At 46.0% G+C, this 12,806-nt stretch overlaps 1 protein-coding gene across 2 annotated transcripts in view; it reads left to right on the top strand.

Annotated features, from left to right (window-relative positions):
* The window catches only part of CCDC150 (coiled-coil domain containing 150), a 343,163-nt gene that overhangs the window by 278,386 nt on the left and 51,971 nt on the right, over positions 1–12,806 (top strand). For both annotated transcript variants that reach the window (XM_085635385.1, XM_085635384.1), the window contains exon 24: positions 11,132–11,200. In XM_085635385.1, the coding sequence (XP_085491511.1) occupies positions 11,132–11,200 (69 nt within the window). The remainder of the gene's footprint in view (positions 1–11,131; positions 11,201–12,806) is intronic.

Raw genomic sequence — 12,806 nt, 5'->3', positions numbered from 1 at the left:
TGTGTGAAACAGTACCTTTGAGGTTGAGACATGCCCTAATAAGTATCCAAAACAATGTCCATGGCTGCAAGTCGAGGCTTGTTCTAAAAGGAATCCCAAACAAATGTCAAAACTCACACTATTAAGACACCCTAAGCAATTCATGCCCAGTCACGTTGTTTTTGCAGACACACAGTCCACCCTTGGCACATCATTGTACCGTACGTCTTCTGTTTTGGACTCTGTATTTGGTACGTGGAGAAACATAGTCACCCAATGACTACACATAATTCTGAGCTCCAGCATATATTTTGATTTGTGTCTATTTAGTGGCAATTTCAGTTGGGTCCAAGCTATATGTACCCACAAGCATGTCTTTCCTGAAGTCATCCAAGACTTTCATATTAATCCAGTAGTATTTATTCATAGCTTAGAGTCCTGCAAATTTACTTTGCTAAAATTATGGATGTTTGCAAGTCTAGAGGCCAGATGTATGACCGTTTTTAGAGCAGTTGCAAATGGAGAATCGGGCAGCTTGCGACTGCTAAATCGGCTTTTAGCATGTACCAACCCTATTTTGCGAGTGGGTAACCTATCACCGATTCACAAAGTAGGGTTTGCAAGTTGATATTAGAAAGGGGCATGCCAAGGGTGTTTTGCATCCAGAATGCCCGCAAAACATTAAAATTTTACCGACTCCGGGAAGGAGGTGGTATTCCATTCACAAACGGGAAGGTCTCCTTGGGGAACCCCCTCCCATTTGTGATTGTGGGTGCCTACTCTTAAAAAATGAACGGTGGCTTTTCATATTTTTTTTTTTTAATGCATCCCGCTGCATTTCCATAAAAAATATATTGCTTTATTTAAAAAGTAATAACAGACCTGTTGATCTGCTCACCCCAACAGGCCATCATCCCTGTGACTACAGGCCATTCCCAATGGGTCGCAAATAGAGGCCTGCCTCATGCATATATATTATTTGTTAACAGAGTTTTATATAACGCGAACTTGACCCGGTACCGGGTATCAGAGCGCTTTACATAGCACCAGTTGCATTACATGAGGACACATTCATTTTTTGTTAGGCAAGGGGAGATTAAGTGATTTGCCCAGAATCACAGGATGTTCAGCGTCATTGCCGAAACTCGAACCCGGTTCCCCAGATTCGAGGTCGACCGCCCTTGCCATTAGGCCAACTCCTCTCCCTAATATTGATGTAGATCATTTGTGACCCCATTGAGAATCGCGAAATGTTTCTGAGACACAATAGTACATTGCATTTTCCGATTCCCTAATTGCGAGTCGCAAAAAAACACAATTAGAAACTCGCAAAATGAAGTGGTCGTACATCTGGCCCTATGTTTGTAGATAGTGTGCGAATCCATTTTGGTTGGGCATCTGCCAAGCATTCAATTGCCCGATGAGTTGTGCCTTGCATCTCTGCTTTATATTAAGGAGCTAGTCACATCCATCTTAGACCCAGAGTCCTCTTTCCTGAGAATTAAATGAAATATTTATTGCTTAATTAATTAAGACCATTGCAAAATTCAACATCTTAAGATTTATAATAAATCTCCTAAATACAGGTAGATAAAAGTAATACAAATTACAACAGGGAATGAGAGATGACTAAATTACTTCCTTGTGTTCAAATATTACTACAAATATATTAGTGGTATAGTAGTATTTTATTATTGAAGTATAGTTCTTTACAAACCTTCAAGCTCAAATATACCTTCATCATATCGTTGACTGCAGTTCAGCCTTGCACATGCTGCCCAATACAGCTATGTTTCTTAAGCCAGTCATGAAGACTGGTTATAAATGTAATAATTCCGACGCTTTTTAATGCATATATGGCCCCTCTTGAAGACGTGGTGACACCATTTGACATAAAAATGGTAAGCTACGCTGATGACACTCAACTGGTCGTCTCCTTATCCCAACTAGTCGACCATCCAGAGAACCTGGCTAACTGTCTCACACAAATCCACAGCTGGATGAGTGACTCATCATTAAAATTAAATGGGTCTAAGACTGAAGTGATGCTCCTGGGAAAACAATGGGCGACCATTCCCCCAACAGTCTGGCCTGACGTGTTCGGAGAAATCCCCTCCCTGAAGCGTGAAATCAAGACCCTTGGAGTATGGCTCGAACCTGAGCTCACCATGAAGACGCAAGCAGCCAAAACTGCGGGCACCTGTTTTGGGCTCATGCGCACTACCCGTAAGATTCTCCCCTTACTACCACCTGCTTCCAGGAAACTCCTTATCCAGGGACTAGTATTGTCCCGTCTGGATTATAGCAATATGGTCTACCTGGGAGCCCCAGAGGCCACCTTGACGAGACTGCAGCGGACACAGAACGCTGCGGCACGTCTGCTCATGAACCTTCCCTCGAGAGTGTCAGCAAAACCAGCCCTCAAGGCCCTGCACTGGCTCCCTGTGCGCCAAAGGGTGGAATTCAAAGCCATGTGCACGACACACAAACTGATCAACGGATCTGGCATTGCGATCCTCAGCAGCTTGGTCACCCCCTACAAAGCATCCAGATCCCTCCGTTCGGAGAATGAGCACTTAGCCAACATCCCCAAATTCAAAAGGACACGCACAGGAGGACGAAGATTCTCGGTTCAAGCGGCCACGGGATGGAACTCCCTCCCACGCACCCTCAGACTGGAATCCAGTTACCTGGTTTTTCGCAAAAAACTGAAAACGCACCTATTCCCGAAATAAATGTCCCTCCTCCCTTCCCTTCCCTCAATGGATAACAACCTTCTTACAGCGCGGGGATGCCCTTGGGTCACCAGGCGCTATACAAATCGCTAAATAAATAAATAAATAAGTTGCCAATCGCATGTCTTTGTTGTTGAAACATTGTTCGACTACAACTTTGCACTGTTGAGTATTTAATCTGCAATAATGGTGCCTTAAAAACAGCTTTCATTATCCAAAAACCCCGGAACATATACAAATTAAGTGACACATGGTTTCCTTATTATGGATACAGAATCTACAGCTGCTATATGAGATTTAATTTATCCTTTTCAGGTGAAATTCCCCCAGGTTGAATAAATGAAGTTGCAGCTTCAGCTACTCCAAAGTCCCCTGGGCATGGAGGCTGGGAGATATAGCTGCAGTTTGTTATAAGAATAGAACTCCAAACCCAGAGTGGAATATCTCTTGGAAGAGAGATTTTCCAGCACAGTCTCGATTGACCTCACTTTCAGCTGCTTTGTGCGAAAACATTTAAGAGACTGAAGGTAGGGCATTCCTCCACCTCACAGGCATTTCTAATGAATCAGTTGTGCTCTGTAATTCCCTTGACTTGGGATTATTGAGTAATTCCCTTGTGCTCCATTTCTGTCCACATGAGTAATTTCAGGATACAAGTGTTTGCACACCTGATGTGCAAGCATGTACCCAATAGTTTAGCATCCATCTCAAGCGATTGGTGCACTCGACAAAACTCTAGCCTTAGTTATGTTTGTATCATTGCGTTTGGGAGCCTAAAAGGGGATCTAAAGCGATTGATTTGTTCCATTTCCTTATTTTTTTCCGAGATAAGCTTCACTGGTATAATGCAGGCACATATTTTGCACTGATCACACCCAGTATTGTTTCAGTGCTAGGGCCATGTAGCTCTTTTGAAAAGCAAGGCAAATATGAATGAGTGGAATTTTAGTTTGAAAGACAGAAAGTTGTAAAAAAACACTACCCCTATTCCGACCCTAACATCAAATATTTATAGACAGTTGTTCAAGGGATGACCTAGTTATTAAATAAAACAAACAGCAAGATGATGGATGGAATGCTTGAATTAATCTTAGCTACTGGCGATCGCCCGGGTCGGATTCTAGTCCATAGTTTACCACTCATCAGGGCACCCTAAACAAAGGCTTGCCTTATGCAAATCAGTATTCACCCTGCTCTACGCAGGATGAGCCCACCCCGAACTGCCAGATGAAGCCCCCTCCAGAAAGGACCATCAACAACACCAAACCGGTTTCGGCCCAGGTGTACCCTGTCTGTAGGGTGTAGCGTGAGTCCAATGACACAGTGAGCAACAAGATTCACATTTTGGCATACCCATCACACTTACGGCATCAACTGCAACAAACAGCAAGGTGATGGATGGAACGCTTGAATTAATCTCAGCCACCGAATATCGCTAGTCTTTCACCCACCATAACACTCTAGACAAAGGTCTACCTTATGTAAGTAAGATATACTTTATTCGATAAAAACATTTCATCATAAAAGTATGCAATTTATACAGTACAAAAAGGATAAAAACAAGAACCCGCCAATCCTTAAATACATACAACATCACATACTACACAAATTCTAGTTTGATAAAATATACAATAAAAACAGATACCAGGAACCATGGGAACATCCTACCAGGAAACCCTCTAGCAATTAGGTGGAGATGGGGAGGGACTTGGCCCTCCTCATGCGTGTCTGCCATGCACTACCCAGGTATTTAGCTACTCCACACACCATAGCAGTAGAGGTCGTGTCGGTGCAAAGAACCCGCAGGGCCATTTTGTGACATCTGAGACCCAGCCCCTTGCATAATGGCTTTAACCATATCTTCCTGGCAACCCTATATGCTGGACAGGCAAAGAGGAAATGCGCCACAGACTCGTTAGGGGCTGCACAACCAGGGCAAGCTATCATTGGACCACCCAGGTTGTTCCACCCGGAGGTGAAGTCGTTCACCGGAAGAGTCCCGAGCCTAACTTTTAGGTAGAGTGATCTATCCAGGGGTTTCCCTATGAAGTCAAGGAAAGGTTCAAGTTTCCTTGTCCATTTAAACTCCAGGAACCGCTCAGTGAGAGGACCCCCTACACCTCTACATGTGGCCTCCTCCTGGACCCAGTCCCAATACAACTTCTTGATCACTAACTTGGGGGGCGGTGTTTGGCTCGTCCATGATTCACTCAATCCCAATTGCACAACCATCTGCCTCAGATTGCACAACCACTTGATCTTATTACCTTTATTAAGCAGAATAAGTTCATCTAGAGCTGCTGCATAGTTATGAAGCTCCCGGGACCTTCTCAATCGAACCCAAAAAAGTAGTGGGCGCAGGCGCACTAAGTCTTTAAGGGGGCGCCTACCCAAATCTAACCGTAGTGGGATTAGCGGGGTGGAAACTGGAAGGGCTACCAGATCTCTCATGAACTTGTTTTCAGATGTAACTAACTCCGATGTATTCTCAAACCCCCACAACTCGGATCCGTATAGGGCAGCCGGTAATACTTTGCCCTCATAAATTGCGAGAGTCGGTGCCACAGGTTTACTCGTCGACTCCCGCTGTTCTCTCAAGACCACCCCTGAGACTCTTTTATGGTTTAATTTTCATTTTGGCCAAGTGATCTTTCCAACTCATCCGGCTATTTACCCTAACACCCAAATAGTCAAAGGAATCTACCAACTCCAGGGGTGCACCATTAAGCGAGAGATTGTTCCTAAATCTCTTGGAGGGTGATAGGGCCATAAGCTTTGTTTTAGAGGTGTTGATGGTAAGGCCTCTATCGGTACAAAACGCACTAAAACGGTGCAAGAGCTTTTGGAGGCCTGCGGGGGTTTTAGAAATCAAAATGGTGTCGTCCGCGAAGAGTAGGGTAGGTGTTTTTTCCCCTGCCAGGGATGGCGCGTCTGCCGATTCCTCTCTCAGGTGGTCCACCACTCCATTCACAAAGAGGGAGAACAGGGTCGGCGCCATAACACATCCCTGGCGGACTCCACTCCTCACGGGCACCCTCTCTGTCAATTGTCCCTGGGTGCCCCATCTAATCCTCGCATAATTCCCCTCGTGGAGCTTCACAATAAAACCCAAAAGTGGCCCTGGGAAGCCCATCTTCTCTAAGATATCCCACAGCCTTGCACGGGGGACCAGGACCAGGTCGAACGCCGTCTTGAGATCTATGAAAGCCAGGTAGAGGCTACCTTTATTGATGGTCACAGACTTCCAATAGATCGCAAAGAAGCGGAAGACCTGGTCCATCGTGCCCACCTTTTGTCGAAACCCTGCTTGGAAATGAGAAAGGACATGCTCCTCTTCCATCCAGACACCCACCCTCGAGATAATGACCCTGCCAACCACCTTCTGGATCACGTCGATCAGACTGATCGGTCTGTAATTGGCAGGGTCATCTCTTGCACCCTTTTTATACACAGTTACCACCTCTGCTCCCTTCCACGAGTCTGGCACAGGGTGTCCCTTGGAAATCAAATTCATTATTAGGGCAATAAGTTTAGCCCAGGCTACAGGTTCTTCCAAAAGGAGGTCCCCCGGTATCCCATCAGGGCCAGCAGCCTTCCTCGGGGTCAGGTGTCTCATGGCCAGTGCTACCTCAGAGGCCAGAAATGGCTCCTCAAACATCAGTGGAGATAGGGCCCTACTATCTGGATCAGAAGGAGATGAACGTGTCGCATCTATCCCGCCGTACAGTGCAGAGAAGTGGGAATACCATTGTTGATTTGTTATGTGGTTAGCTATTGGTGGCATGCTTCGCTGCCTAGCCTTGTTAATCAGTTCCCAGAACAGCGTTGCATTCTTCGTGTTAGCTGCAGATTTGAGATCCTGCCAGTGTTGTTCCTCCCACTCTCGTTTGGCCAACACCATTACCCTCGCATAATCCTTCCTAGCCGCTCTAACTAGTGAGGGATTCTTTTTAAGCAGGGCAACTGTTAGCTCCTTCCTTTTTACCTTGCACTGGTCCGAGTACCAAGGGTTACTGGCTTTGGGCAGTTTATTATTCACTCTACCACTTTTACCCTGGATTAAAAAGTATTGTCCTACTTCCTCTATTACGTTTTTATAAGCCAAGGCGAAGGACGGCCCCTGGGCACTACCTTTTCGCAGTTCAAGATCCGCCAGCTCTACAGTCAGATCTGCTACGTGCGCCCTGATCCTCGCAAGATTACCCTCCTGGGATTGAACCTTATCCCATTTCAGCCTACGATTACCATTGTAAGGGACGACCTTGTTGGTTGACCTCAAAGGGACATTATTCACACATCCTTTTAGTTTACCCCACCTTAACTTCATACATAAGGGGTTGTGGTCGCTATCCTGCGAAGGTACCACCTCCATATCTATTAGATCACACCACAATGTGACATCCAATAAGATATAATCAATTCTAGATGGGTCATTAAGCCTATTAAAGGTCATCGCTCCAGCACGGTCAGAGGGTGTCCTGCCATTTAGCGCTCTTAAGTTGAATTCCACGGTAAGGGCATTGATCTGTATTGCCTTTGCTGACCATTTTCTGATTGGGGCTAATGACAGGGCTGGAATGGACCATCTAGAATCCTCCTCCTCTATGCCCAAGGGATCATCCCCACTGAGGGGTTCGAATGTACAGTTAAAGTCCCCTCCCACGATAATTATAGAGGTTGGGGGGCAGTTGGCTAGTGCCTGTTCTAAGGTCACTAATGTACATGAGGCTGAATCCCCCGGGGTCCCTCTAGAATAGATATTAAATAAATCTATCCTACTGCCCTTGTTTTGCCCTGCGAATGAAAGGTGTTGGATATCCCTACTCGCTGATTCGTGGGTGGTAACATCCCAATTCAGTTCAATTTTTACCCAAACATGTAGGCCTCCTGCTGGTCTGCCCTTCCCACAACTTAGTGTGGGCAAGAAAAAGGTTGCATAACCGGATTTGTGTACTAGGAGCAAACTCCAGGTTTCTTGGAACATGCATACATCGAACTTCTCGATAAACGCATTCCATTCTGGAAAAGCCATCTTTTTTTACAACCCAGCCACATTCAAAGATACCAAATGGATAACCTTATAACCTGTGGCGGTCAAGTCAGGGATAACCCCCTTATTCCCACCCTGCACACATGGGATAGGCTCGATGGTAACTTCTAATGGGCCTATTGATTTTGGGAATAAACTACTGTCACCATTGCACCCCAAAAACAATAATTGTGTGGTGGTTGTGGTCCCACTATTATCAGAACTATTGGCTGCTATAGGAGCCACTTTCCCATTATCGGGGCTGATGGCCTCCATAAGGACCTCATAATCACTGCCCACTGGGCTAGCGGCGCATAATCGGCCCCACATGCCCAGCGTAGACTGTAATCTTCAGTCGCAATCATCCATACCAGTGAACACATCAAACCTGTTCACTGTCTCCAGGGGTGTAGAGGGTCTCAAATGATCCATTCTCCTGTTGGTATTTCTGTTAAATCTAGGAGGTACGATGTTCCACCCAAAGGGATCAACAGCAGGTGCTGTGTATTGTCCATGTGCCGGTTGCCTAGTGTTGTATGATATTAAGAGGTTTGTATGAGTGGGAGCCTTTCCACTTGTATGGGTTAGGGGGAACACCAGGGATCTAGGACAAAAATATGTCAAGGCACGGGGGATGATGCAGTTATTACCATTTCCCGTAGGCCAATTTCGTAGATAGTCAACCGCGCGAGGATCTCTGAAATTAACTACAACTAAGTCTCCCTCGATATCTTTGCATCTGCCACCCAGCCAAGGGAGTCGCCTAACGTGCACTATCTCACCATTGATGTTCTTTATGATTGGTCTGTATATACTGAGCCAGTGCATGATTTTATTTACCAACTGGGCGAACCCTTCCCTCTTGTTGTCTGCCAATGTGGGCACCCCCGTCAGAACAACCACAAAGGGCACAGCTTCTGGGGGTAGTTCTACTTGTGGCCCTTTATTCGCTAAAGCCCTGGCATGTCTATTGCTTCCCCACTCTTCTCACGTGTTCCCTGTGGGTGCCTTTGTCCTTCCCCTCGAGACTTCAATAGCAGGATTACCAGCCGGTTTATTTACATGCTTATGGGGCAGTAACCTTTGTTGATTGGAATCTGCCTGACTAGAAGGCTGTAATGTAGCTTTGGTAGATTGGGATGTGCCTTTAGGGGCATTATTGATAGGTAGTGTGGCCAGGGGAGTGAGTGGCACAGCCGCACTCACCTGAGCCCTGACTGAATCAACCTTGCTGCTTATAACGGACTCTATGTCCGCAAGTCTTTTCTCCACCCTCTTCAAACTCTCAATAATGGGCAGAATGAAAGACCTAATTAGATGTCCCATATTATCTTGTGAAGCAGTCGAGGGTGCTGCCTTCAGCAGCAATTCAACAAGGATAGGGGATAACTCAGTGATGTTAGCATCTGTTTCAAGGTGTGCAGATGATGGGGGGGAGTGCCAAGTTTGGCAAAATTGCTGGTACGGCCGCTGTCGCCGGAACAGTTCTAGCAACAGGCTTTGTGTGCTTACCAAAGTCGAAATGACTGATCTTGGGTTTAACCAGACCCCCCCCCCCCCCCCCCCCCCCCCCCTCCTTTCGTCTTCTTTTACTTGGTGGTGGACCATGAATCTTAACCGTCACTGATTTCTTCGGCTTCTTCCTAGCCGGTTTGCCACGGATAAGGGTCTGGGTGGTCAGGTCGACAGCTGTACTGATAGGACTGGGAAGAGGAGTGTCACTTATGTCCTGGTCAATGGGAACACAAGGTATAGGAGTACAATCTCGCAGCAAAAGTGGGACACTCTCCTGAGAAAGAAAGTCTTCTTTACCACTAGGGCAACCTCCATCATAGGAAAGGGCGTGGAGCGTGAGATCTATGGGAGCCCTGTATTTCAAACTTTCAACTGAGCGTCGACGCTCTGCCCTGCGCTCTGCCAGTATGTTTTCCCTGTCTTCGTCCGGGAGGACCCTTGTAAAGTAATTATCAAGAGAGCCATTTATCAACCCCCCCGGCTTTTCAAGGATGACTTTGTCGGGACTCTGGGCCATGACAAACAATAATATCAAGGAATACAGATAAAAACAGAATGAAAATGAATGGGCCCTGCCCGGCCTCACTCGGCCTCTGAGGGCCTAAGAGGGCCCGCCCTTTGCCCGGGCTTAGCCCGGCGTCCCGCTCGCGTCCCGGGGCTTACAACGTTTTTAAGCGCCTCCTGGCGCTGCAGAATAATGCGTGTAGCCGCAGGGGCAGCTGGGAGATGAAGTCCTCTGCCCTCACTCCACTCGGCAACCTCGCCAGCAAGGTGGTGGTTCCAGCGAGTCGGCGGGAGGTGGGCTAAGGGCTCCGGCGGCAAAGCAGCACTTGGGGAGAGCAGCGCTATCCCGTAAACCAGGCGGCAAACAGCAGTCCGTGGCAAGGCAAGAATACCTTATGCATATCAGCACTGACTCTGCTCTTCATGGGAACAGTCTGTCCGGAACTCCCAGGCGAGGCCCCCTTCAGAAGCCCCCACAAGCACCTCCTGACCATGTTTGGTTCAGTGGTTGAGATCAACTCAAGCATTTCACCCATCATTTTTTTTTTGTATTACTGGTTATTAAATAGCCATCTACTAGGCTTCCTCCCAAATATCAATGCATCAGACATCATGGTGTTTTTGGTCAGCAATTACTCCTAAAAGTGCTTTTCTTGCCCTTATAAAAGCTGTTGGGGCCTACTGCAGTCCTGTCCAGAAGGACTGTTGTCTGCTTACTGCAGGATTGACATTGCTTTGCCTCTGAGATTTGATAAGGATGCTGTTTAGTCATGTAAAGCATCTCCAAAATCCACAACATAGAGATCAACAAGCATTGGGAAATGCATGAAAATATGCTACAGCCAATGGAGGAAACGTTAGTAGCAAGCGCAGGAACCAATCAAAAGCCAATGTGTGCCAACACACACCCCTGTTTTAGACCTATGTTGTCGGCTATGTTTTTCGGAGACTATTTTTATTCCCTAGTTTAAACCCACCTAGGTCTCATAGTATAGTTGTTGAATGGCTCTTAACGGCCCAATGTGACCGCTTAGTCCAAAGCTGTGCTATGTTGAGTCTGTCAAAAGCTTCCTTGAAACACACTCATAGTGAACCTGTAAAAGCACATAATCTACTGTTGATATGCATTCATTCCACTGGAGTTAAAACTGTCACTACATCTCTTACAAGAAATTGTCGGACCAACTGAAATGTGCTCATAGATTGAGATTTGTGGTGAATATGCAAGATTAAATGCTTCCTTTTGATTTGGTCAGTGAGGTGAGCTGCAACAACTCATTTGGTTGGAAGCATTATTAAATTGAATAATCATTGCATTTTGCCTTGGAGATACTGGACGTGTGACCTGTTATCTTTTTCCCCTCTGCAGCAAACTGAGTCGGAGTTGAAGCAGCTGGAGTTGTTGAACAAGCAGTATCAGAAGGAAAACCATGAGCAGGTGAGCAAGAGAAACTAAGAATGTGCAAGTAGGGGGTGGGGCCCCCACAAGATAAAATAATGAGCGGGTATGGGTTGGGTAGCAGAGGCTATATCAACTGCTCCTCCAATCTAGCAGGAGGTGGCAGATGAGGTGGTGTAGATTATAACACAGGAAGCCGTGTGACTCATGGTGGACTAGCAGTGGAAGACTGGGTCCTGTGGAGGGAGTGGCATTACTGAGTTAAACCCTTACCAGATTAGGTAGTCCTGGTTGTATTTAGATGCTCGGTGTGAAAAACCTATTCAAATGCCCACTCTTTCTTGCATCCTTAAGGTTACGCCTAACCTTACAACATTGTTGAAATAAACACAAAATTCATGTGTTGATAGCAGCTCTGTCCGTCACCCATAGTGCACCTCTTCAATATTACAGAATCTTTCGGTGCTGCCTTAACATGTGGTCTGATCCCTAGGCTACAGACTGATGAAACTCATTCGCTTCTTAACAAAACCATCCCTGATCCACCCGGACACAATATCAACAGACAGTTACTAAACTACCCCTTCCAGGGAAACTAATTAACATCAAGTTTTTCAAATCAGTTTCCATGTGTACATCTCAGGAGACCATCTGTTGGGTACCAATCAATCTAGTTTCAGGCCACCCTGTGTCACTGATACAACAGCTGCCCATGTTGGACAGTATGCTGTGCGTTGTCAGTGACTGCACACCTTGCATGGCTCTTCTACTTTTCCTTCTGTTGCCTTTGACACCACTGATCTCACGATCTTCCTGCCAACTCTTTCCATGAATGGACACTTGTCAGTCAGTCCAAAGTTGGCCCTCCACCTTCCTCGATAGTAGCTGCCAGTTAGTAAAGACATTTCTTGGTGTCGGGGCCACACCTACTCCAGTTTGGACCGCCAGTAGGCTCAGTTATAGCCCTCAATCTCTGCATCCTCTACATGGAGCACAATTTTCAATCTATTGTTTGTAGCTGATTACTCAACTCTTCTTGAGGATGGCTACAGATTTTCATCCAGAATTTGGTGAACTGAAAAGGTAGTCTCTACATTCATCCAGCAAAAACAGTCCCTGCTTTGGAGACTGCCCATGGACAATCGTAACTTGCTTAGTTTGCTCTCTTATCAACTTCTCTTGGGCCACCAGTCAAGTCCGTCAATAGACAAACTTCTGACACTAATTTCATCCAGCCTAAATCTAAATATGTTCAACCATAATGATAGTTGCAATATGAGATCCTACATGCTTAGCATGTCATGTCACATGTTTCTCCACCTTCCTTCCTTGACTTCCCTGTGGGCACAGGTTACTTTCCAGACTGCCAGTGTTTCCTCAAAGGCCCTGTATCTCCAACTATCCCCTTAATTCTTTAACACATTCTCTAGGCAGGATTCATACTGCATTACTACATTGCATGGTGCAAGAATCTTCCAGCTTTCACCTGCAAACCTGTGCTTTTACGAGCTTTCTGGTTGTAAACTTGGAAAAGTTTTGTGAATTCCTTTTTTCACTTTAGGGGGGACATTTTACTCAGTACGAGAGTATGTGCATTATTAAGCCAGCGCCTTTTTTCAGTGGCACTTTTTTCTTGACATTTTAA

This window comes from Triturus cristatus, chromosome 11 (genome assembly GCF_964204655.1).
Source record: "Triturus cristatus chromosome 11, aTriCri1.1, whole genome shotgun sequence".
NCBI lineage: Eukaryota > Metazoa > Chordata > Amphibia > Caudata > Salamandridae > Triturus > Triturus cristatus.
Note: the sequence above shows the minus strand (reverse complement) of the source record. Positions and strands in the feature narration are given on the sequence as shown.